Raw genomic sequence first — 27,917 nt, forward strand, 5'->3', positions numbered from 1 at the left:
AGTTGTGCAAAACAAAAATTTTAAGAAAATGTCACTTTATATAAATAATAAAAACTTGGTGGCCATACAATTTAAATAAAGATAAAATTGTTTATGTGGCTGATAATGACCACAGAGACATTTAAGTGCATTATGAGGACTTCCCAAGCAAAACGTTTCTTTGGGACTCCTTAAAAGGACTGAGGGAATGAAGGCCATAACTATCAAGAGTTCATATTTGGTTTAAACAATTTTGTATTCGATCCTGGAGAGAGACAAAGTCACACCATGTAGCCTTTTAGATATCCTGTGCACGGCATCTCTCCCCACCTGAGCACAAGATTATATATGTGTGTGGGGGACTGTAACTTGTTACTTACAGTTTATCTATTGATGAGCACAAGATACAGATTAATCGGGCAAAGCAGTACTTCTGGAGGTTTGCTGTGGGCACCCTGATAGAAGACGGAAATGGTTGTGCTGCTGGGCCCTAGATGCTGTGAGAAATCTGTGCTTGGCTTGTCTTCACAGGAACAGTCACAGTGGCCTGAAGCATCACTGACCTTTCCAGATTTTGCATGAGAAGGCCACCTGTGCTCAGCCATGTGTTTGTTGCTTATTGTCTCTTACCACTTGGGCTGCTGTAACACAAAGAAATAGATGGGAGGCTTATAAACAACACAATTTTACTTCTAAGTGATGGATGCAAGTCCAAGATCAAGGTGCCAAGAGACCTTGGGGATGATGGCAACCTGGCCACAGGTGTTGCCTTCCTGCTCTCTCTCTCCACATGGCACAAAGAATGAGGTTTTTTTTTTTTTTTTTTTTTTTTTGTGAAGACAACAATGACCTTCATAACCTAACCACCTCCCAAGGCTCAGCATTTTATCACCATCTGCGTCTTAGGACTTATAAAGGATCACAGGGATGTTAATACGAGATAAGCTCTCAAATCACACAAGCTCCCGAAACAATGCACTGCAGCTGCGTGGAAGAAGAGGAGACTGCAACAGCAGTGCCTGAACAGCGCTACAGTGTCAGGAAAAAGTGACTTACACATTGAAATGTAGGAGGCCAGGCTCTATGAGAACAGCCCATGAATGCACTATGTATCAGTGAGGAGTTTTGGTGAAGTATGAAATGTCTTGTATGCAGTGGGGGGAGAGTCTGCCGTTCTGGCTGGGAGCTAGCCCTGAAGAGCCTTGCATTCTGAGCTGGCTCTGAGCATTTTTTTTCTCATGTTGACAGAAGATAAGAATCCTGTGCTGTTGTATAGGAAGGCATTCCTAACAGATCTGGGGTGGATGCGTCAGAAGAGAGACTACAGGTGGTCAGAGCTCTTGGGGAGCTCATTTTTAATTTTCCAGGCATAACACTTACATGGTTGTAATTCTTCAAGATGGCATTCTGCCAGATTATTTTTCAATTGCTCCAAAATCAGAGAACATACTTCTCCCTCTGTAGCACTTTCTTTTCTTTGGTGCACTGGGTGCCGAGGTACACATGTACTTGAGCACAGTGGGACTCTACAGAGCCCCAGCATTTTCTATTTAACATATAAGTTAACTTTTGCAAAATAGCCACCTGCCATGGTCAACACTGCATCATTTCTGTTAGAAACAATCCACAGAAAATGTGCTGTTGTATGATCGTGTGGAAAGGTGTCCCTTCTCTGCCATCTACCGTGTGAAGAGAGACAGAAAACACCAGGATAGGCCTAGAGCCCTTACTGCCTAGTGTGTAGGAACCATCTCACACGCTGCCAGAGCTGCACGGTACCCGTATACATTTCTCTAGACAGTGACACACCTGTAAGGACAAGGAGACCTCTTCAAGGAGTGTTGATGGGAGGCATTTTCAAATAGCCACTGAAGCTCTCTAGTGGACACAGTGTGGATCATATTACTAGAGGTTTCAGCAGTGGCTTTTATCCAGCTGCTGCCCTGACAGAATCCAGGGTCTGCTGTCCTTTTCTGCATCTGTTCTGTCTCTCTCAGCGACTTTCTTCTCCAGAGCCCTGTTGTCAGTTAGGTCCAGGGGAAAGGGCCTTTTCTTGTAAATGCTCTGGAATGGATGTTGGTATGCAGTAGATCCTAACGACGTGCAGCAGCAGGAACTGAGAACTGTGCCACTCTGATTGGCAGGCTCCTGGTTCATGTCCCTAAGTCAAAGTGATGCACTGTGATTGGGGTTCCTGAGAGCAAACCAGTCTCTCTCCCCTCAAAGAGGAAGAGCTGCTATGAAAATAATAGTGTTCTTGCTAAGGGCAGACAGGCTGGCTAGGCAGCTTTCAGTTTTTCAGTTATTGTTTTCCCACCTGTATTTTTGGCCACAGAATAAAGCTCCCTCTAGAGCGCAGTTGCTCTTCTCAGCAGCTCTTTTGAGTTCAGTCAGCTCAGTGGCATAGTTTATAGCTTTGTTATCCTTTGACCTCTGCAGAATGTACTTTTGTAGTTTTAAAAAAATCAGCAAAACAAAACAAAAAACATTCCTCAGAGGACTGAAAATGATGGGTGTGGATCTGAATAAGGCTCAGATCAAAGGACTATGCCGTTGGCTAATGAAATGTTTTGGTTTTATGTCTTGAAATGTTCAAAATCAACATTCCAAGTAGAAAAAATACGTGTGTGTGGTGCCCAGACTGCTGTCTACACCAGTGTTTGTCTCTCACGAGGGTCTACTGTTTCTCCTGTATCTTCCCCTCATCGCCCGGCATTTCCTCCTGCTCACTGCCTTCCCCTGCTTTGCCCTCCAGGTGACTGTGTTGCCCCAAAGCCACTTTCTATGCTGAACCAGGCAGAGCCTCGTCTTGAGCCTGGTCATTTGCAGACAGTGAGGTTCTGACTTGTTGAAAGCTTTTATTGTGACATGCTCTTACTTTAAGTTGCTTTCTGGGGGGCCAGGATAAAGCCACTTATTCAGGCTATCCAAGTGCCTTATTGGTTTGAACATAGAAAACACATAATATTGAAGAAATGTAGATTCTTAGTTTTACTGATTAATTATCCACCTGAACTGTCTAACCTAGAAAGAAAGCACTAGCAATGGAAGCAATCGATCATTGTTCCCTAAAAAAGGAGTTAACTTTTCAATGGCACAGTTTGCCTTTCCATCCCAGCTTCTCTTTGTGTGTAATTATATCTCCAATATTAAAGCATACATTCCATTTTGCCATATGAGCTTTCAAATAGTACATCTTCCTTAATATTTATTTGTGTATGTGTGTGTGTCTGCCTCTCTCTCTGTGTCTGCCTCTTTCTCTCTCTCTCTCTCTCTCTCTCTCTCTCTCTCTCTCTCTCTCTGTGTGTGTGTGTGTGTGTCTTGCTTTAGAACATGTGGGGATCAGAGAACAACTTTCTGGCATTGGTTCTCTCCACCATGTGGCTCCCAGGCATCGAAGGCTCACAGATACTGTATATTCTCTACCTCACTCAAACTCTTAATTACTCACCACCGAGAAAATGGAACCCGTTGAAGTCCCACCTGTCTTAAAGTGAAAGGCTCCATTTTAATAAAGTTAGTCTCTTAGTAGGCTGCCTCCCCAGTCTTTTATAACACAGGCAGGTATGCTGGCTTAAGATATGTTTTTAATGATTTGATGGATTTATTTCTAGATTGTTTGATTTTTCTTCTCTGAAAACTGACAGAATGAAAAAAAGAAGTTAACTTGTGGTAAAGGAGTGCTATTTGCAATGCAGATGATCAGGGTTAAATGAACAGACGGACATGGCACTAGGGTCACGCCTCTTTTCTGCATTCGATGGGCCAAAAGAGACTATGGAAGAGTCTCACCACAGATTCATCTTCATCCTTCCATTCCCATGGAAGATAGAATGAGGATGCCATCCTTCTCATCAGTGCTTCTTTAGGGACAGCACTGTAGTGATGAGCACTGTACACCACTCTGTGCCAGAGGCAGCTATCAGCATTACTGACCATTAGTAACAAAATAGCAGGAACTTGGGGAGATTTCCAGATGGCTGCATAGGTGTGTCCCACTCTCCTCATAACAGTATTTTGCTGTGGGAGGCTGTGGATGTCAGCCAGAGGAAGACAGGAATTTCAGAAGACTGAGAAGCCATGATGGCAGCAGAGCAATTCAAAGTGCCCAGCAGCCATAGCCTTGGGTCTGTGGTCTATGAAGGGAAGAAGGAAGGAAAAAAGAAAGAGAGGAGGGGCATAAAAGTGTGTGGGGAGTAACTGAGAAAAAGATAAGAGTTACAGGATCGGGGGCATGGTGCAGGGTAATTAGGGTACTATGATCATAGTTCATTGTATATGAATAGATTTTAAATATTTTTAAAAAGTTAAAATGACAGCAAACCTTCATTGTTTGGGAAGTCAGCAGAGGGTTCAACAAGTGTTCAACAATGCACAGCTGCATTCTACACCTGGTACACAGGCGCTCAGATTTGAGAGGACAGAAGTACCACTGGTCCACACTGCAGAAGTGAATCAAAGGCAACATTCATTATCAGACCAAAACTACGTGAGCACAAATGTCAGAGGAAAAGCCTCATTTAAAAGTTACATCTCATTAATTCACTTCAAAGGGGAATTGTTGAACGGTGTGCTAGTGAAAAGATGTATGGTGGCTATGGCTTGCTTAAGATTTATTGAAATTGAGTGTTGGTCATGGTAGATGCTTGTAAAAGCCATGTCCTGCCTTCTTCACAACCGCTTACTCAAAGGCTGCCGGTGTAGGACGTCAGACAGCCAAATGGCCTTTGCGTCCTAGACAGAACTCCCCGTGAACTCAGTTTTGGAGTGTAAGCTTTATGAACGATCAAGTGGTGTCCTTTTGTGCATGTAGATGCTGAAATTTACCCAAAATGGAATACCTCCTTTAATAGTCAGTTACAGTAAGTATGCACCTCCTTAGGTTAGCATTGTTGCTCCACGGAAGTGGAGTGTCTATGCTTGGTCCTCAGCACTGCAAGCTCACGTGCGTGTGTGTGTGTGTGTGTGTGTGTGTGTGTGTGTGTGTGTGTGTGTGCTTATATGAGCACATATTATCTCTAAGCTATTCAGTTTTTGTCGGGAGCTCACTTAGGTCTTGTGTTCCTGACTCAGTTACTGTTATTACAGTTCGAGTGCCTAAGAAGAGTGATTGTTTCATCAGAATCAAGGTCAAATCCTGAATGTACTTTTCAGCACCCGACACAGGGAAGCAAGTGGTTTGCAAAATGAGAAGATTAGCTCTTCTTGTCATACTAATTTCCTTGATTTTCGATTAGGATGAACAGGTAGCCTGTTTACGTGTAAGAATTTCATTTTTTGGCAACAATACCTGTGTAGTGTGTCAGTCACGTCTCAAATTCACTTACGTCATTTTGCTCCTAGCAGGATGGTCTTAGTTTTTGTTCATTCTATCCATTTTGGTACTGTCTTGAGATACTGCGACTAGAACCAGAACCTTACATATTTTTGGTGGGTTGAATAATGATGGTCCCATAAACTTACAGGATTGAATGTTTAGTCATCAGGCAGTGGCACTACTTGAGAAGGATTAGGAGGTGTGGCCTATTGGAGGAAGTGTGTCACTGGCAATTGGCTTTGAGGTTTTCCAAAGCCCAAGGCAGGTCCAATGTCTCTCTCCCTGCTGCCTGGGGTTCTGGATGTAGAACCCTCAGCTCCTTCCCCAGCACTGTGTCAGCCTGTGTACCAACATGTTCCCTGACATGATGATAATGGACTATATCGCTGAAACTATAAGCAAGTCTCAGTTAAATGTGCTCCTTTATAAAAGTCACCGTGGTCTTGGTGTCTCTTCATGTCAACAGAATGCTAAGACAATGTTTTAAAGAAGCATTCTGCCTCTTGAACACACCCAGTCCTATCAATATAGTTTTAGAATATAATAAAATATGTGGGTTATGTTTGCATAGAAGAAGCAATTCTTTTTCTAGCAGCGAGTAGATTTCTCTTGTTTTTGTTGTTTGCTTTGTCTTGTTGAAGATTTTACATGTCAGATACCAAAAATTTTGTCTCCATGCGAACAAAATTTTTTATGTACCTCCTTTGAAAATGTTAAAGATTTTTTATAAAAACGTTTTGAAAGGACTAGAGTTGAAGATATATTACTAAGTTTCCTAAACAGTTTGATGCATGACTGGCTTCTTGCATTAAAATTCATCTGTAATACAATGTTAACTTTTAAATGGAAAATGTTTAAATTAACAGCAGACTCCACACTGGAGTCAGTTCAGTGAAAAGAATTCTGTTGCAATGATTCTGCTGTGACAGCCCCGTGCCAGGTTTTCCTCTCCACACAGCTTTGCTCAGGGAATAGTCAGTTTGCATCTTACCCAACATTAACCATAGGACTTAAGCCTACGAACCCAAGAAATCCCGTTTCCACATGCTGCCTATGATGCTAACCTGTCACCCTCAGAACATTTTGAAACTTCTTTTCCCTGAGAAATCATTCATCAATGCTTTTCGAATAACATGGAAAATGTCTGGGTTGCATGTTCAGTCCTCAAATAAGACTTTGCTAAGAGGCTGAGGAAAGACACATTGGATGTCCCGTGTGGCAGCTGATTTAGTCCCCTGCTCGGTTCTCACCAGGAAGCTCCATACTGACTGAAAAAACAGTTTCTTTGTATGCTCTCTCTGTGACACTCCAGCTCAGTTTGTCAGTTTGAATAAGCAAGGTAGTTCATGATATAAAAATATTTGTGTAAATGGAATGAACCATAATTTATTGCTTCTAAAATTATGTCATGGGATTGTGGTAGGGCTTGTTTTTGCTGAAGCATTGGGGTTAATCTCAGCGGAAATGAGGCCTGCACACTCTGCTACTGTAGTGATTTTTGAGGAGAAAATCTTCTCTAATCTGCTTCCCTAATATTTATCTAGATTAAGAACTTCCAAAAAGTATCTGTAGTAATTTAACAACAGCTTTCAGATCTTGGTCATTCTCTGTTAAGCTTGGTAAAACTCCAAATACATGTTTATCTGTTTTCAGGTTCATAGTATAAGGAATCTCTCCCATGATGAAAAGGAACATCCAAAAATTATGCTAAGTTTGCTTGTAACATACAAAGAGAGAAAAGAAAGAAAAAGAGAAGAAAAGGAGGAGAGAAGGAGAAGGGGAAAAGATTACATATAACATGTGTGGGTTGATATGTTGAAAGTGTTTGTATAGTGTACACTTTTTTGGTCCTGTCAAGTTTCTGGGCGCGAGATTTAGAAACCAAAGCAACCAGACAAGCTTATCCCAGTGCTTATCAGGCCACTGCTGCATAAATTATGATGTTTATCTACAATCTTTTATGGAGGTAGAGATTGCTATTATTTTAAATTCTAAAATAATTGCATGTGTTTATGCAGGCAAAACACTCATACATATAAAATAATATAAAAATAGTTGCATGCATGTATGGATGCAGTAGGCTGCTTTGATGCATGATGCATGTGTGTGCTGTGCAGTGGTCAGCTTAGGGCATTTAGCATATCTGTCATCTCAAACATTCATCTTTCTTTTGTGGTGAAGCCACTCATAAATTCCCCTTCTATGTTGAAACATACATTATGCTATGGTTGGCTATGACCACACTACTGTATAATATAATGCTAAAAACTATTGTTCCTCTCTAGCTGTCCTTTGCACTCTCTGACTCACCCTTCTCCCACGGTGCACCCTGCCTCTTCTTTGCATCAATGGAAAGAGCTTATAGAATCCACATGGACGTGGCATTCCTGTGGTCTTACCATTGCCTGCTCAGCAAGTGAGGGTGCAGACTGAAAGGAGATAAAAGATGCCCAAGTTTGCAGCTTTAAGAGGAGTAGCACATAAAATTACTAGGGCTCAACAGTTACAAACACTTACTGCTCAAGGAGAGGATGACCTGAGCTTTATTTCAAGCAACTACATGACAGCTAAAAACAGGGTATAACTCAAGGTGTCAGGGATCCAATACCTTCTTCTGGAATATGCATGCATATGGTGCACATACATCTACACAGGCTAAACACTCATACACATTACATCATCATCATCATCATCATCATCATCATCATAATAATGATAAATAATGATAACACATCTGTAATCACTCTCCCTGCCTCTTACCAACTATTACAGTGTTTTCCATCTCAAACAAAATTCATTCTATCTTTTCTCTTAATACCAGAAGTAAACAAAAAGAAAACTTGTTAGAGAGTATGGCTTATCTACTAAAGGGCTGTCATGATTTGAATAACTGCCTTCTCTTTGGTCATCATGACAATGATGCAGACACATGTTTAGAGGACATCATTATGTTCAACCTGTCAATATGGATTTATGTCCTTTCAATCTTTTAAAATTGGCACACAGTCAATTATGTTGCAGTTTGTGCTGTGTGCAGATCATGTGGAAGTTACTATCTTATCAGAACTAATGATTGCTTATTGTAGATTTAGGGAGTCTAGGTAAGCTTGGGTGGCAGGTAGGAAGCATGAATATGCTTCTGTCCTCAGGTGGATACTTACTTGGCCTGTTAAACAGAAGCAGAAGCAAGAGAGTATGAAAGAAAAGGCTGTCTTGCAAAGAATAAGTATGTTTACAATGTATATGACGTATATGGTATCATGTGGGTTTGGAAGTATGTTCTATGGTTTGGATATTGAATGTCCTCCATTGATGCTTGTGTTAAGGTTTGATGACTGGGATGACCCTCCTGTGAGATAGAACACCTGAAAGTGAGGTGTAGTAGGAGGATATTAGGACCTTCAAAGGGGATTCTGTGTTCCTAGCCTCTTGTATGTATTTTCTTCTTGGATTATGATTGGAGAGTTTTAGTGGACCCTGCTCTCCTTCCATGCTGTTTTGCATCAACACAGGCTGGATATATGAAGCATGATCATTCATGGATGGAAACTTCCAAAGCTGGGAGCCAAAGTAGCCCTTTTCTCTCATATATTTCGTAATAATGACAGGTAGCAGACTGATTACAGAAATGCAATCTGAAGAGATTTGCAGATAATCAGCAAGCTGGCTGCAAAACAAACAAACAAACAAACAAATATCAAGCATTGGCTCCTCCCTTCATGAATTCTCCATCTACAGTTTAGCCTTTAGCTATGATGAGTCAACATGTTCTTGGCACCATCCACCAAACTATTATTGAGTTGCTCAATAACAGGCTCCTGGAAAATATCAGTGTAGAGATCAGAAAGAAATGCAAGGCATATTAATGAAGGAGTGATCCTAGAGATCGAGATTTAAAAGAAAATAGCCGTAACTGATACCCCAGTCTGGGTTTTAAGAAGGCAGCATGGTCAATTAGGGCGTGCTGTTAAGGAATGCGAGTCCTGGGTCCTGTTGAGCGGGGGAGGGGTCGTACAGTTTTATTGCTGTTAACAGACACCATGACCAAAGCATTTCTTAGAAACAAAAACACCAGTTTTAGAGGTTTAGCCCATTATCACCACGGTGAAGAGCATGGCAACATGTAGGCTGACATGGTGCTGGAGAAGGAGCTGAGAGTTTTACACCTTGATTCAAAGGCAGCAGAAGGAGACTGTGTGCCACACTTGGCTTAGCTTGACCATAGGAGACCTTAAAGCCCTCCCCCACAGTGACACATTTCCTCCAGTAAGGCCACACCTACTCCAAGGCCACACTTCCTAATAGTTCTACTCCCTATGAGTTAAGCATGTAAACACATGAGTCTATAGGGGACCATACTTATTCAAACCACACAGTGGGTGGGCAAGAGAAGGAAATTTTAGAGTACTTGTGAAGGTATGGGAGTCATCTGTAGTAAGTTGATGAGGGCCTCAGATTGTAGGATTCTAATGTGTAGAGATGAGATAAGACAAAATATTAAAAAAAAAATTGAAGTAACAGTTTCTAGCATCTGTGTAAAGAAGGTTAGAGATTAGTCACATTCTTCTCCATAATTGTTTCATCTCCTATTTTAAAAATAGATGAGGTAAATCAAAACCTCTAATTTCAGTCTCTTCAGCTACTTCCTAACAAAAAAAAAGAAAAATCTTTATTCAAAGAAAATGGTTATCCACTAAGACAAGATTTCTGTCACTTTTGAATATGAAATCACTGCTTCCTTCTCAGTTCTGAATTCAATACAGTAAGGTCTACCTAGGCGGGATGTGTCAGCATAAATGTGCTCTCAATCAGCTGTGTGTCCAGGACAGTTTGATAATGTACTACCTTGGAGACACAGAAAGATAAAGACACGGAATGCTGGGCCAAAGTATTAAAGTGTAGCAAGCTTTGAGACTTGTTTAAATCAGAGTAGGAGACATGCACAAAACGCTCCGTATTCACCATGGTCATGAACAAGTGAGAAACGGAAGACTTATCACCAAAACAAATTCCAGAACATCATATCCAACTCATTACACCAAACAAAGTGTAACATCCTCATTCTAAAAGCCATGTGTATTTACATTTGAGAAAATCAGTTAACTTATGTTTAATATGAATACCCAGAATTGGAGTAAAAAGAGAAACAATGTTTAAGAGATAAAAAAAAATAATAATAACCTATTTCACTTTCAACAGTGGATAAAAATTGTCGGTCTCCCAATATTTGTTTATAAATATATTTACTTCCTATCTTTTTACTCACCAACTCTTCCATTTAGCTGGCAGTCATGTACCCTTCCACGCATCAACCAACTATCATGGTACATGTCAGGGCTACAAAGATTATTCAGTGCCTCTTTGACCTCCAGAAAGCATGGAATAACATAGGAATATTCATGGAAAAATAGAAATAAAAATTGTGATGGGTGTGGTGTGGACCATGCTGCACAGTGACCACGCCACTGCCTCTGCCTCTGGGACCACCAGAGGGCTTGCCTGGGGAGTTCCTTTGCAGCTGAAGTCTGAAGAAGTGGAAGTGTGTCCAGTGAAGTGGAAAGGCTACATTAGGGAACTTGATACATAACTTTGAAGTATTGATATGTAAACCTTGAAAGTTACTACTAGGCATTTTATAAGTATATCCAATGAAATATACTTCCATGCAGCTTGGATCCCCTGAGTAATAATCTGGTGACATAAAGTAAGTGTTTGACCTATGACAAGGCCATTATTGCTGGATTCACTGTACCGAAAGATGTGGTCATAGTTGTCATCTGGCAAAATGTGCTGTCTCGCCCAGGTTGAGGTTCATAGTGACTAAAAGCTTAGCCCACAATGACTCAGTTGACCAAAAGCCCTCAAGTAGACTGGAGAGCTGTCGGCAGGATTTCCTAGGTTCTCTGACTGAAATCTGAAGAACGAGAGAGAGCAGATGTGTGTCTTACTCCTGGGCAACATGAAGATCTGTGCTCTGATCATCCAGTGGAACCTTTTGTACTCACACTGTGGCGATAAACAGCTGCTCAAACAGGAGTCAAGAAGATAATGTCTAGAGTATCTGTATAATTGTTTTTGAGTTATTCTCTGTTCTAGACTAAAGTCTAATTTACATATTTAAGCTATAATTTAAATGGAAATATAAACAGTTTAATAGTTGAAATTAGAGTACATAAATTGTTAGTAATAGCCATTTATTGTCTCCTAGCCTTAACTGTATGTATGATAATTAGCAAAGCTTCTCAGAAACATATCTGAAATAAGAGAGTTCAATTTCAGTTCTCTGCATAAAAATCTCTGAAGTGTTACTAATGGAAGGCTGTCCCACAGCGAAAGTCTTTGAGATTCATGCTTATTACTCACCAACATATATGGAACAAGTGGGGAGATAAAACTTTACAAATATATGAATAGAACTCATGAGATAATATCAGAATTATTTAAAAACTCTCTTGTCTCTTTGGCAGAGGCTATAGTTTGTAGAGAAATCAGCTGGTGCAAAAAGGGAAATGCAGCAATGTATGAGGAATGGTTAAAAACGGTGAGGTTTCCTGGCAGTGTGGGGACCGATAAAAGGCTGTGGCATAGTCTGCTGGAGAAGCAACCTAAAGGGGTAACTAATGCAGCAAGAAAAATAGCGAGCCCAAAGGAAAGCATGTTTGAAATTGGCCAGAAGAAAATAAAATAAGACTCTGGCCAAATAATCCCTGCCTCGGGATCTGGCTTAGGGGGTGAATTATCCAGGCGGGCACTAAGCCTGGTGTTGCTCATTTCCCTTTTCACACCATCAAATATGAAGTAATCTCCTTAGCTGGACTTATTGCCATGATCACGTCACCTGATGACCAGACCGGTTCCTTTGAGATAAAGTTTTTGCTTTGTTTTCTTTCTTTGGAAATGAAAACATTTAAAGACTAACCCCTCCTTATTCAATCATTGGTTTCAGTGAAAAATAGAATCCCACATATGTCATTAGTCCTGGTAAACAAAACCAAGTGGCAATCCCAGAACATACACAAAAGGAAAACAAAACAAACAAAACCTGTCTCTATGCTTTTCTTGTGAGTAGAATTAAGAGATTTTTGCATATCTGCTTTCTGAGATTCAAGTCTTTTACTCAAAGGATCAGTTATTGTCCTATGTCAAGACTTGTTCTCCCTGGCAGTGTGGTGACTGTGTGCACACCCACTCTCTTTTGCTTGTTTCCCTCTCCATGAGTTCCCTTAATCCTATGAAGATGGACTGTCTCACAACAGCCAAGTCAATTTGAGTATGGTATGCATGTATGTATGTATGTATGTAAGCATGTGTGTGCAACACATGCATGCTGTTGACCACAGAGGCCAAAAAAGAGTGTCAGAACCTCTGGAATTGGAGTCACACTGCCTCTGAGCCTCATGATGTTAACTGCAGACTGATAGGTTCATTTCCTAAATGTGTTTCCTCCGCTTGACTCTACTGATGCCCAGCAGGCTTGCCAGCACATCATAGAGGTATTCTTTCATATGCACACTGCTACTTAGTTGTGGCTGACTTAGCAGTGACTCACAGAATCTGTGTTTAATGAACAGCTGCACTGCACAGACTGTTACACGTTAATGGGATGATTCCGTAAAACTCATCCTGAACTAGACTATGTCAGAGAGTATGGGTATGCTCCTCAGAGGAGAGAGGTCTCCGCTCTCTGTACCTCATCTTATTAGTAACATGTTCCGTTTTCTTTCTCCAGAACCGTCTTGAGTTGAAACTTAAAATGGCTGTCCAAATGTTGGTTCCTGGTCAATAATAATTACAGTGATAAAAAGAGAACTTCCACTGAAAGCAGAAATCTCTAGGAGTAGTTGGATGGAGATGGGCAACTGTGTATTTCAGAAACTGTTCAGCCTTAGACATGAGCTGCTCAGCCTCTGGATGAGGGCTTTGGCATAGCATTCTGGCCACACCTCCCCCCTCACTCTAGGCACGCTAGATTAAAGACGCTGCTTAGGGGACTGAGTAGAGGAGTTGGGCCCACTCTCCATCACCACGTAACTGCTGTGACTTGTACTCACCAGCCAACACTGTAATTGGTAACCTCATTATTACCTTAACTGAACCTTCCCCTTGTGGTCTACAACTGCCCTGTCCAGGACCACTCCCTCTTTCCAGCCTCTGGTTGCTGTCTTTTTACTCTGTTCTGTAAGGTAGAGTAATTTTTTAGATTCAATGTATATGTGAGGCTAAACAATATTTTTCTATATGCCTGGTTTTTTTTCTTTATCACAATGTCCTTACATTTTATAGTGAGAGATAGGACTTTCAGCATTTTTACTTTTTAAATGTAAAAAGCATTTTACATTTAAAGCATTTCTCACATGCATCCTATATTCTATTCACTCATCTGTATAGTGAAATTAAATTTCTGACACATTTTTGCTATGATGAATAACACTGGAATCAGGATGAGCGTGCAAAAATCTATTTGATATTCTGGCTTATGTTCATGTATGTGTGCATACTTGTGTGCACGCGTGTGTGTTTGTGTGTGTGTTTAGTGCATAGTGGGATTTACACTATTCTGTACTTGTTTTTGTTTTGTTTTTTGAAAAACCTTTATATTACCTCCTAAATTAACTACTGGTTTACCTACCTAGCAGTGTTGTATAAATTATCATATTTTACTCACAACTATATCCAGCTTCTTTCAAAATAAATTCAACATCTTAATTAAAAGCAGAGTGTCTTCTCAGTTTGTAATTACGTAAGAGGTTTCAGGTCCTGTTCTTCTGCAGAGCTGAAGTCTTTCATTAAAGGTTATGTGTCAGATTACAGGCAACCATTCTATTCCCTTCAAGAACTAGTGTTTACCAGTTTGGGAGGACGTTGAGTGTGTGAAGTGGCTTCAGCACAAACAGGAGGACTCAAGTACAGATGTGCCAGCATTCCTGTGAGAAGGCAGGTGTGGTAGCGCGTGTCTGTAACCAGCGCTGAGGAGGTCATGACAGCAGGATCCTTGAAGCTTGCTGCGCAGCTTGTCCAGCTCCCGCACTTACACCTGCCATGCACGCTCAGATACACCTACCCCTATGCTCCCCCCAAAAAAAGCAAAAGGTGGCATTTATTAAGCAGTTTATTGTTAGATATGGTAATGCCCTGTACAGGCACTTTCTCTCATTTAATCCTCACAAAACCTTTTCTCAGTTAATGACCATTATCTTTGTTTTGTAAGCATCTCCGAAGTGTTTAGAAGAGAGGTAGTTATGAATAGTGACGCTTAGGGTGGAATGATTGTTCATTGTGTCCTGTTTGACCAGAGAGAGTGTGGTTCTTTAAAATCTGGGCTCTCATCCTACTGTCAGGCTTCTGCCTCTGCCTTTCTGAGCCTCACCTGTGTGACTGATTTACTTCATAACTGCACTGTACCTCCAGCATGAGTGTAGGCAGAGTAACCAGATGAGCTTTGTTTGCTGATGGGGCTGATGTGCGAGGCGCACTGGTTCCCTGTATGTGCCTCATCATGTTTGCTATGGCAGAGTAATTAATATTTTACAGAAATATTCTGGAAACATTATCAATATTTTTTATAAAAAATAACTATGACTTTGTCATTTGGTGATACATTTTTCAAACAGTAAGTGTTCATTCATTATCAGCTATGTGTGTGTGTGTGTGTGTGTGTGTATTGTATTTGGACATCTGCAGTGAACAACATTTTTTCTGTATGAAGTTTGAGAGTCTTCGGTCATAAGCAAAACATATTGATCTTTGCATATTAATCCTATATTCAGACTCTGTACTGAATTATATTTTTAGTTCACTATCCTTTTTTAAAATTTTTTCGCTAGCCTTCTTAAAAGAGCAAAATTTAAAAAATATTTTTATTCCTGTTTTCCCCAACGCATACCAGCTCTCATGAGAACTACCTCAATCTAGATGACGTATAACGGTTACCTCCATAAGAACCTCAGTCCCGCTGCCCGTGTCTGAGCTCGCCAGCCTCGGCATTAACGCTATTGACCTTTGTTCTCCAAACCTCTCAGCTGCAAGTAGGGGAGGCTCTGCTTGTACATGCTTGACTTGCAATGGACAGGATCAGCTCAGGCCTCAGAGCTGCTGTGAAAACACCTAGAGTGGCTGATCCTAGTACCAGGAAGGAGGTGACAGGGTGTCCACGGGCTTGCTGGACGGCTGGCTAGTGTGGCAGAAACAGCAAACCCTGGCTTCAGTAGGAGACATGACTAAGGTGAAAACCTTGAGGAAGACGTCATGACCTTAACCTCCAGCTTCCTTAATGGAGTTCCAGGACAATCAGAGACCTTGTTTCCAAGGAGGTGTGCAGTGTTCCTGAGGATGACACCAAAGTTTACCTCTGCCCTCAAACACAGGCACACAGACACAAATTTGCACACACCCACACACAAATCTGTCAGCAACCAAGAACCTTTGTTTCCTCTGTTCTTATTATATTTTTCTTTCTTCTATCTCAAATTTATATATATGTCCTTTTTCAAAACTCCAAAATAGCAATGAGAACTCTTCACTTTGTTCTGATGTGATGATCAATTCAGCTTCATTTCACATAATGAATGTTTGGTTTCTGTTCATTTTTTTTTTCATCCAAATTTGAAAGTTTTCTGCATTATTTTTAGTAAGCAGTTAATTAAACCATATTGGTGATTCATTTGCTACTATGATCATACCGCTGTTATTCCTTTTAATATTTTTGTGGACCATTTTCCTATTCATATCTATGTATAGACAACACTCATACTGGGTCAATTATACTATTCACATAATCTATTGATGGCTAATAGCAGATTTTTTATAATTGCCTATGTGAATGAGATGGGCCATATTTCTGAATGCTAAATATTGCCACTATAGAAAATTCGATACAGGGTTTAGGTTATTTTATGCTACAAATTTGGGAGATTACCATTTTCAATGTTCTATAATTACTTATGAAAAATTGGAATTACACATTTGTTTAATAGTTTAATAGAAGTCTTATAAAATCCCATTTTATTTCACCTTTTCTGTTACTAAATATTTACAATTTTTTAAACTTCTTTAAGAGTTGTTATTTACTTTAACTGTTTTTTAAATTTAATTTCATTTTATTAATTACACTTTATTCACTTTGTATCCCCCCATAAGCGCCTCCCTCCTCCCCTCCCAGTCCCACCCTCCCTCCTCCTTCTTCACACATGCTCCTCCCCAAGTCCACTGATAGGGAGGTCCTCCTCTCCTTCCTTCTGATCTTAGTCTATTAGATCACATCAGGAGTGGCTGCATTGTCATCTTCTGTGGCCTGGTAAGGCTGCTCCCCACTCAGGGGGAGGTGATCAAAGAGGAGGCCAATCAGTTCATGTCAGAGACAGTCCCTGTTCCTATTACTATGGAACCCACTTGGACACTGAACTGCCATGGGCAACATCTGTGCAGGGGTTCTAGGTTATTTCCATGCCTGGTACTTGGTTGGAGTATGAGTCTCTGGGAAGACCCCTGTGTTCAAATTTTCTGGTTCTGTTGCTCTCCTTGTGGGGTTCCTGTCCTCTCCAGACACACATGGTATATACTCACTCCTATAGACATATAACATAAGATAAACCTACTAAAATCTGTACATCTAAAGAAACTAATCAAGAGAGAGGACCCTGACTAAAATGATCAATCCCCATCCTGAAAGGCAAAGAGGATGGACATCAGAAGAAGAAGAAAACAGGAAACAACCTAGAAACCTGCCACAGAGGACCTCTGAAAGCCTCTGCCCTGCAGACTATCAAAGCAGATGGTGAGACTTATGGCCAACTGTTGGGCAGAGTACTTTAACTGGTTTTATACCAAGTTGATAATTCATATTTTAGCCATCTATTTCATACAATTTTCCAAATATATTTAGTAAAATAATGCATAAACTATAAAATTTATGTATATTCTTAACTGTAAGTATATCTTCTACCTGATTAATGGCTATGGGTTTTTTTGTCATTTCTATCTTTTTATTTCATTATTTTCTCTGCCAGTTTTTATTTTTAATTAATAATATTAATTTTGTGTTTGGTTATACCTCTAAGCAAGTTCTGTTTTTAGTAGTTGCCGCTATTTTTGTTGCACTTAATTATTTTTAGCTTTGAAAGTTGAGTTGGTGGCCAATACAGTTGCATTATTTTTATTTAGTGATAAGATTACTTTAAAATCTTACCCTCATACCACGGCAACAACTTGAGCCACTTCTCATAGGGTGAGCTCTCCTGTTCCCACATGAATCTCCCCATTATTTGTTGTTAGTCCTGAAAAGTGTGTGTTTGGCTTCCATAGTCTCAACTGTTTTGAAATTCTCTACAAAGAATTTAGAGTTTCCAAGTAAATTATAACAAATACATGAATTAGCAAGATCCACGTTCAGTTTCATTTGTTATAGTCTGTGTTTTCCAGCCCTTAAGCATGCCTTCATGGCCAGTCTTTGTCCAGAAACCTACAATTTCTCTATAGTTAGGCATCCAAATAAAATAAATTTAGTTTTAGAGATGTATTTTAAATATGGTGATTCTAAGACCTGGGAGCCTGGGCTTTGGCCTCTAAAACTGAAGCTGTAACTTTACAATTAGTTACTTTGTAAACTTAGCCAAATTACTTAGCTTCTCTATATTTAGTAACCCCAAAACTGGGCATAATCAGAACTTTCCACTTTGGCTTGCTAAGAGATCTATTGAGTTAATATTCAGAAGCACCTAAAAAAGTACCTAACACACTGTAACCACCTAATAAATATGATAATTATTTCCAAGTATTTTCAGTATTAATTAGAGTCTAAAGGAACATCTGGTTTGATGGGAGTCTAAAGATTCTGCTTGTGTGTGGGTAAGAAGAGTGTGAGCCGATAAGCTCTGTGCAGTAATTGTCATCTTATTCTCTTTAGTACCTGTCCCAGCCTGCTCCTGATCTAGTCGACCCTTGCAGAGCCGGGCTTTCTATAACCACATTCACTTGGCATCCTTTCTCACCGCTGTCAGCCTTGATAATTCACGGGGCAGGTTTAATTGACAAGGTTTTAGTCAGTATGAACTAGAGACAGCCTGTTCTGCAGGGTTGGTTTGTTTTTGTTGAAAGAAGCTGGGTGTCTGACAATTGTGTTTACCAGTGAATTTATTTCTCTGGTGTAGTCCTTACATTCCCAGGAGTAAGAAAACATCCCCCATATCCTCACAGCTCCTACATTCTCACAGGAGAACAAACATTGTCTACAACACTAGACTTGTTTATTAAACGTAAAAGAACATAAATCCTCCCGGGTCCCAGGAGTATGCTAAGAGAGGGAGGGAACAGTGCAGGCCGTTTTGCACAGTGTTTGCTGCATCACGCTGCCCTGAGAATGTGATGTTTGATTGGCTCCTAAAATGGGCTTAGTAAATCCTTTAAATAGCAGTGTGGGCAATTGTTCACATTGAAAATTAATACATGGGAGTGCATTGCAAGGATTACTGTGTCTCCAGAATTTTCACCTGAGCATACAGGCATGACTTGCTTTAGTCATTTCCCACTCCCATTCATTATGTCCCACACTTAGGTTTTTTCCTGGTTTGTTTCTCTCTTCCTTCATGATGGTTTGGTCTGAAAGTAACATCAGTCAGATGGCTTCTCCTGTGAATCCCCTATTCTGTTGAAGGCATCTGGTCAGGGAACACAAAGCAACAAACTTAACTGGATTTAAATGCATTAAACTTCACCAAAGCTCAGTAGGCATACTCTATACAGTGAAATAAAATATTGAACCATATGTCAATGGTATTTTTCTGCCCTTGGCAATCCGCTAAGATCTGAACAATGAGATAGGCTGCTACGCTCTAGGTACAACCATGCCTGTTCTATCTTGTGTTTTTTCATTATTATTATTTTTTAATTTTGTTGTGTTGGGAGATTGAACCCAGGACCTTGTGCATGGTAGGCAAGTGCTACGCGAATGAGGAATGTCCTCATCTGGGACCTGTTCACACTCATCTCCAGTGCAAGTTTTTAAACAAAGCTATTTTGATAGCCCTATCATTTCCCAAGTGTATATGTTGTTAAGACAAAAATGGGGGTCTTAATAAAAATTTATTTTATCAATATTAAGTTTCCTAGATGCCTCGCTTGGTATTAAGCAGGACTGTGAAAAGTTAGAATAATTGGATGAATTTCATAATAATATTATTGTATAATAATAGCTCTGGGAATAAAAACTTAAAGTGCCTAATTTACTATAAAGCAACCAGTAGTTTATATTAAATTTTTCTGTTTTATAGACCGAGTATACATTTCCACAAACTGTAAAACTGTATAGCTCCTTCAAAAACTGAACAGAGCATGTGCTGTGCCTAAGCAGGGATGGCGTGCTGCCAGAGTCTGGCCATGAATCCAGAACTTGCTTTCAATCTGACACCATGTTCGTTAGAAAGTCTTCATGAAATCATAATGAACTCGATACCCTTCTGATTTTCATATACTGGGTTTGTATCACTATGCAATTTCAGCAAGGCCAGAATTAAGACCTTTTTGTTGTTTGATTTTGCTGTGCGAGCATCAGCCTCACACTTCCCTCACGTTTGCTGGGCAAGTACTCAACCCAAGACATATTCCATTCATTACAAGGTCTTAATGTTTCTAACCTCAATATTTCCTTGTGCCTTAAGAAACCCTTTTAAAACATCTTAAAGGAAATTACCAATCAAGTAAGCATAGATAGTATTTATTTTTGAACATAAGTGAAAAATTAGACTTAATAAAAGTAGCTACAAGGAGTTGATTACTTGTTTTTCTTATAATATATCCTGCCTAACAGTTTAATAGTTATTTTTAAAATGCTCAGAAGAAATTATTTAGCACAATGTATCTTTCCCAGTTTACTAGTGAAAATGGCATTGTGATTGTCAAGTCCGGTAAGTGACTTGGCTGATCTTTGAACTTCTTTGAGGTTTTCCCTGCTTCTGCTTCTGCTTCTGGTGAAAATTCTTTCTTCCCACCCCCTCAACTTTTGTGCCACCACTCAAGATGGTGTCCCAGAATCTCTGTTTCCTTGAAGGTTGCTTTTAAAAGGACCTTTTCTCCATGCTTACACTTAAAATGTTGATTCCTGGAATCTCTCAGCTAGGTGGCGACCCTTATCTGTTACTGTTCATTGGCTGTTCTGTACATGCTACAGGGATGACAATCCCTGATGCATCACTGTGTCAATTAGTGCGAATAAATGAGATCTGAATCTTTAAAATACATGGAGAGCTGGCCCATAATTCTAAGACTCTTTAAAAACAACATGTGTCATCTATGGTTACTTCCGTATAACACTAACTTCAGACATTTTGAGGTTCCAGAGCACAAGCACCTATTCACTTCACATGGCCCTATCAAGCCTTGACTGTGTGCTTGGCCTACAAGTGGGAGGGCAAAGACAGATGAGCAAGAACACTTCCTGTCCTGTAACTTGTACGTTCTAGGGCCCTTATCACATCAGAAGAACAACAGCCCGCATTAACATATCTTAAAATTTAAAATTAGTCCAGAAACTCATACTTTAGAAAGCATCACCCTTTTAATATATTGAATTAAATATTTTAAAGAATAGAGCCTATTAATGCTGTGCCCAGCTCTGCTTATGATATTGTCTGACAAGTAAAACTCTGACAGCCGAGTCTGAGATACCAAGCTCTGAGTGCCTACACCTACTTTCCCCAGGTTGGTCATTTTCTTTGTCACCCTCTATTCACGGCCACCCATGCCTGGCCCCTTCCCTCTTACATTACCTCTTCTATGTGCTTCTTGCTAGAGTGCATTTCCATTTCCCTCCTTCTCACTCCAGGTCAGGCAATCAACACCATTCACAGCCCAGATATTAAGTCTTTTGTAAAGTGATCCTAATGTAGCTGTGTAAAATTGCCCTTGCTCCTCGGGCTTTCCACAGTGCACTTTTGTTAGCAGTCTTACCATCTGATTTATGAATTCTGAGCCCAAGGAAGTGATAGGTCCTCTTTGTATCAAGACATACATATACACCTATGCAATGTGTCCTGGAAAGCCAGCTGGCCTGGTTTACTTCCACAAACAGAACAGAGCTTCCCCAAGTAGGAACTTTGTTTCCTGTGCAGACAGTTTTGAAATGAAAATGACAAAACCAACTCTTTTTACAGTGATATATAAAATTTTATGTAGCTCTGTTCTACTTAGCTGTCTACTCTTGCCACCTCAGCATGGGCCCCAGTATCCAACCCTCTGAACTGTAACGAGCAATGGCTGGTTTGCGCCTATATTCTTAAAGCTGTACGTCATATGATTTGTCATAGGACATGACATGAATACTGCCTTCTTTTGATATGGAAAGTTTTCGTTTTGTTGCTTTTAAACTCTCCTGTATATCTTAAAACACAGTGCATGGAGGTAGGCATGGGGCTGCCTAGAGCTGGAGCAAGCCTTATTGAATGGGAACTCTGTGCCAGGAATCCTTCAACACTGAGTGTTCATTGTCATTGTAAATTATCTCAGTTTCTCAGTTTATGTGAGAAAAATGAAGCTGAATAATGTTACATTTCTTAGGGGACAGTTTCATAACTATAGTTGATCTGTATATTGTTTTTTACTAAATTTTTTTAAAATCTAGTAACAAAATATTGGCTTTGATTTTATCTAGCATATATACCACATTGTATTTTAAAATCTATCAATAGTTATTCAAACATGTAAGAATTCTCTCTCATTAAAAGTTTTGTGATTTTTTAAATTATTTTGAAATTCAATCCTGAGGAGCTACCGTTTGTATACGTACGGTCCCTTAAAATAATTTGAAAATAGTGTGTGTGTCAGATGGATCTGGGGTGTATTCCCAGGTAATAGAGCACTGGGTCAGCACGTTAGACACAGCGCCAGTGCAGGAAACAAACGAGAAAACTGGAATACAAGCACGATGATGTATAAGGAAATCATGCATGCTGGTACCTCAATGCATGTTATCAACGACCCCAAAATTAAACTCCGTAGCTGGAGCTTGCTTCCACTGGGTAAGGGTTACCAGCATACACTATGCTTTCCTAAATTAATAACTGTTGGGAAAGTTTTACACAAAGTATGTCTTTTCTGAACTAGGAAAACTGGAAAATGATGGTAGGCATTAAAGTAGGAACTTGAATAATTCGTAGATTAAAAGTCATATAATTTTGCCATATGCAAAATATTTAAGTTTTAAATGTCTGACAAATCTCAAGCTTGTTTGTAGCAACTCTGAAGGCTTTGAAAAAGGTCTCACATTTTTCCAATTGGGTCTTCATTTCTAATTCTCTTTAACTTTTGCATTGAATGATGGCTCCATTCAGCCATTCTGGGGATGACACCCTGATCTGCGCCATAGATGCACACGTAAACTTTCCGTTGCCCAGACAAGCAATGATGCCAGTCTCTGCCCCCTTTGCCTCCTCACAGGTATGATTTTGTAGAAGTTGAGGAGCCCAGTGATGGAAGTGTTTTAGGACGCTGGTGTGGTTCTGGGGCTGTGCCAGGAAAGCAGACTTCTAAAGGAAATCATATCAGGATCAGATTCGTATCCGATGAGTTTTTCCCATCTGAGCCTGGATTCTGCATTCACTACCGTATTGTCATGCCAGTAAGTATAACTTTGAGATTCTCCTTACTTCGCTGAGTCTGCCGTTAAAAACAAAGGAAAACAAACCTGAAATCCTCTTTTAAAGATGAGCGACAGAACACCAAATATCAGAAACCATTCTCTGGTTTGGATTATTTTTACCACAAAGGCCTCGTAACAATTGTCACAGTCAATTTAAGCATTTTCTCTGTAGATTATTAGAAATACCAAGTACCTTATCAATGTAGTAAAATGCAGTATGTATTTTTTTAGTTATAAGAAGACAGCAGATGGGGAGATGGCTCTGGATAGAGTGCTTACCCTGAGCAAATAAGGATCTGATTTTGATCCTCAGAACCCACTTAAAAGCCAAGCATGACAGCTTGTGATACAGGCCTGGGAAGGCAGAGAAGGCTTGTGCCTGGTGCTCTCCGCCAGCAGGTCTAGTCAGGTGGTGAACTGCCCCGTGAGAGACCCTGCCTTAAAAGCCGACAGATCTCCAGGCACACTCGAAGCTTATGTCTGGCCTCCGGGTTTTCATGTACACCTATCCTCATATTCACAAATTCACCACAAAAACAAAGAAGACAGCATACTCCTCCTCAGGTCTGGCCAACTGACCAACAGCTCAGAACTGGTGGAAAATGACGTAGGTTTTTCTCTTGAGAAGAATAGAAAAAAAAAAAATCTGTGTCATTTCTCACTCTTTTATCCTATAAGAATCATCGGAGAAGTTGGATTTTGTAATCCTTTTTGAACTGATTCTAATGTGAGCCATAGTAATGAAACACAATTATGTCTTTCCAGCACTCTTTGTATATATTATGTATCTTACTAGTGATACTTTCAGTTTAAATATATACATTTACAAAGTTTTTTAATGCTCTGTTATTTAGTTTCAATTTTATGTGTAGATTTGAGGATGAATATAATGAAGAACTGAAAAGTCAACATTATTTGCAATCAGCATTATTTTTCCTAGACTGTGTATGTATTTCTATTAAAACCAATGCTTTTATATGCTGTTTTATTTTTTTTACTTTTAATATAGTACCATTTCTTTATTGTCCAAAATTTATTTTTATATCTGTTGTTTGAATAAGCTTAAGAGTACCTAACTTTGTATATTATATTTCTCTCGTATTATTAAGCAATATAATTTAAAGTATTGACTGTTCGTTTTTTACTACAATGTACCTTATTGATTAAAGGTAGAGAATTTAAGTATTGGTTGATAAGACAGCTGAAAAGGAACAGCAGAATGCAAGCTGACCTTGAAAAAGACTGTTCACTTTAGCATATGATTGATGTTAAAGTAGATATCCTAAAATGTTCCAGATTTGTACTGTGAATCTTGTTTAGCCTTTTTTACAGATTATCAAAAGACATTCAAATGATATTCCATTCTTTTTGTTTTTTAAAGATTTACTTATTTTATGTATTTGAATGTTCTATCTGCATGTATGCCTGCACACCAGAAGAGGGCATCAGATCCCATAATAGATGGTTGTGAGCCACCATGTGGTTGTCAGGAATTGAACTCAGGACCTCTGGAAGAGGAAACAGTACCCTCAACCACTGAAACATCTCTCTAGCCCTGATATTCCATTTCTAAAGTTGTTCCTACCTTAGATTTTATAGTATTTTTCCTTTGTTACTTTTCAAAAAGTCTTCTTAATTTAATAATCCTTTTAAACTTTAAAGTTGAGTTATTTAACAGTTTGATACATTCTAAGGTCAGAGTAATTATGTCATTTTATGTACTGACACACTTTCACCTCCTACTGCTCAGCTCTGGTCAGGTGAGTGGCCACGGTAGGGCATCCTGGTTGAGAGACGCTATAGGTACTGAAAATAGAACATGAAAGCTGCATGCATAGCTCATTGGACTCAATGCCATTTAAACATGCATTGAATATAATTAATATGATGGGAACAGTGACAGAAACTTGATCTAGTCCCTAGGTTGCAGTGTGTTCAAGTCACTTATAAATTCCAAGTTATGAGTCCACGTGAGAAGACAGGTCATTCATAATCTCAAGAGTGGTGGGACTTTTAGCAGGGTGGTATGGCCCTGTAACCAACACATGGCTGATGATGGTCATACATATCTATAGACACACAATGCAAGTGCCAGCAGGTCCTGCTGAATAAGTTCTGGTAACCGGAGTTATGCCAACTAAAGATTCAGCTATTTATTGAGTGTTCATATTGTGGTTATAATTACTCTAATCATCTTTAGGGAAGCAGCAGGCTGTGGGATGCAAGAAACAAGGGTCATGCATATGGGAATGTAAGGTCCTACACTCCAAAGAAGTGCGGCTTTTTAACATTGGTGATGTTACAAAGTTGCTTTTGTTCCAATTTCACAAACTTTGGCTCATGTGTGTTTGCATTCACTTTTGTGGTTGACCTGCCACATCTTGCCCCACCCTTTCAGCTTCAGGTACCCCTCACTCCTTACTTATAAATACATCCATTCCACTCTCAGTAACTGTCTACAGAGCAGTGGGATTTGATGAATGAAAATGTGACAAGCAGTGATGCTTTTAAGCCTGGCAGAATGTTTTGAATTATCACTGGATGTTGCAAAATGTCTCCTCCCTCTCCTTCCCCACACATGCATTAACACTGACCAAGCCACAACCCATCAGTCATAGCTGTGAATCAGATAAAGGAAGGCCTAAAGGAAGAAAGTGTGCTTCTTGGAGAGGGGACTTAAAGGATCTTGTGGTATTTGCTCAGGGGCAATTGCTTCTACATACCACCTCCTCCCCTGACACACACATATTTATTTCTTTCTGTCATGGATGAACTTTCTTATTGGCATCCTCACTTCCCTACAGGCAAGGATCAAACTGACTGCAGATTCACAGCTGCAAAGCAGGACCTAGAGAGCTGCTAACCGCAATGGCTTTTTAGCTTTGTAATAACACAAATGCATGCCTTGGTAGGCAAACAGCTTCCTGAACTAAGGTTTGCTCCATAGGCCTTGCTCAACACCATTCCTGCTGCAGCTGGTCATTCAGACTTTCTAGAAATTCAGCCATTTCCCCCCAGACTTGTCTAAGACCTGGGTGGGGTATCCTTACATCTTCAAAGCTGTGTTACCTTTGTTGCAGCTGAAATGCAGGGGAGACACATGAGAGGTCCAGGGTAATAGGAATGATGTTACCCTGAGGCTCCAGATGCTCATGTGTTAGTTTCTGGTGCTTGGGATACAACTGGACTGTGATGTAATTTGTTGTCCAGGTTCCTGAGTTCTGGTAAGGAGAAGGCCGAGTGGGGCCATTAGTGAAGCATCCACTATAGTCAGTGAGCATAGTATACACTTTCCATTTTAAATCAGTTAGTTATAAAGGGATTGTATATCAGCTTTATCTGCTTTTGATTATCAATTTAGTGAATATTTATATCTATTTGACACAGAGGGAATGCATTTTAAAACGTAAATTATAGAAAAAAATTATACCTTAAACTGAGTTATATTTTATAAGTACGGACTTCGTTGTAGTTTTATTAGTGAGATAGAATGGGCATCAAATTCTACTCTTCCATAAACTCTCTGTGGTTCTGATTGACATGTCATTGTAGAAATTTTTCTCACAAGCATTTTTTTTTTTGTCACACATGCTCATATGTAATGGTGTTCAGTTGTAATTTGATTTATTCAAACAGCTAAGCAAGGGGTGCTGGATTAATACAAATGAATCAGTGTTGAGAGAATGTTTCATATCTCACAAAATAGTTTTCTTCATATTGTTGAAATGTTGAAATAATTTTTTGGGTACACCAATAGCTTGGAATAAGACAATTTAAATGTGTCTCTCCATCTTGCTATGTTAAACTGGTGTCATTAGCTAGGCTTAGTTTTAAAACTACCACTGGGAGAGTTGACATAATTCTATAATGAGATACAGCTTAAAAAATAAGACATAGGCTTCAATATTTAACTTTTTAATGCTATTTCAGATAATTATTTACAAAAATATAATTCCCTTGTCATGCCTCATTGACAAATAATGAATGATAAATCTGTATAAATTTGATAATAAGTGATATATTAAGTTTTATAATTGTTTGCAAGAAGTTAATAATGTCTTTGATATTTTTTCTCCTTTATGATGAGCCAAGAGGAAGACGGGGCAGGGATGAGAGAGCTCACAACCATACTCTGGTAGATTAGTAGTGAGAGGTTGTTTAGGAAAAAATGAAAACAGTGAGACCTTGTTTCCCTTTGAAGGCCACACACAGTGAGAGCCCAGAACATACTTCATATGTCTTAGAAAGAAATTTTCTTGTTTAATGTTGGGATAATTTGTATTAGGTTATATATGCCCTACTCTGTGGAGTAGCATAAACACCATTATTTAAAATACAAAGTGGCAGACAAAGGCAAAACAGAACAACTTTTCATCTACTATCCAAATATCTGATTAAAGTTTTACTTCTCATTTTTCTTGGGAAACGGTTTCACAAAACAAATCTGAGTTTTTAAGCAAAAATGTGCAAATTCAGGTCTGAACCTTTTCAGGGCTTTTTTCTTAATATGTAAAACAATTTTTGAGTATAATGCTACGTATAAAATGTTATTTTCCATGTTTGTGAAATGTGAGGGCTTCAATTTTCTCCGTCTGGTAGGCAGGAGTGTTTTGAGTAATTATCGCACTAAAACTAAACTTTCTTAAATAATTTTCTTGAACATCATTTTTAACTGTTTTGAGGTTACTAAGAAATAATAAGATAATACTTGTAGCAATTTCTTTACTCTCTTTTCTCCTTTGATGCGTATTGTCTAGATTAAGAGAACTTGGTAGTGCAGTTATCATAGCATTTGACTCCCATGTGTTTTAACCATTTTATTTATTGCTGGAGCATGTGGATCACACACACACACACACACACACACACACACACACACGCACAGAGAGAGAGAGAGAGAGAGAGAGAGAGAGAGAGAGAGAGAGAGAGAGAGAGAGCATGAATAGGGTGTACCACTCACATATACTCCAGACTACCTTCCTTTAAGTTTCTGTC

General features: G+C 39.5%; 1 protein-coding gene across 2 annotated transcripts in view; it reads left to right on the forward strand.

The window, feature by feature from the left end:
* The window catches only part of Pdgfc (platelet derived growth factor C), a 157,158-nt gene that overhangs the window by 102,272 nt on the left and 26,969 nt on the right, over window positions 1-27,917 (forward strand). For both annotated transcript variants that reach the window (XM_060378484.1, XM_060378483.1), the window contains one exon: window positions 22,721-22,901. In XM_060378484.1, the coding sequence (XP_060234467.1) occupies window positions 22,721-22,901 (181 nt within the window). The remainder of the gene's footprint in view (window positions 1-22,720; window positions 22,902-27,917) is intronic.

The sequence above is a fragment of the Meriones unguiculatus genome, chromosome 2 (assembly GCF_030254825.1).
Source record: "Meriones unguiculatus strain TT.TT164.6M chromosome 2, Bangor_MerUng_6.1, whole genome shotgun sequence".
NCBI lineage: Eukaryota > Metazoa > Chordata > Mammalia > Rodentia > Muridae > Meriones > Meriones unguiculatus.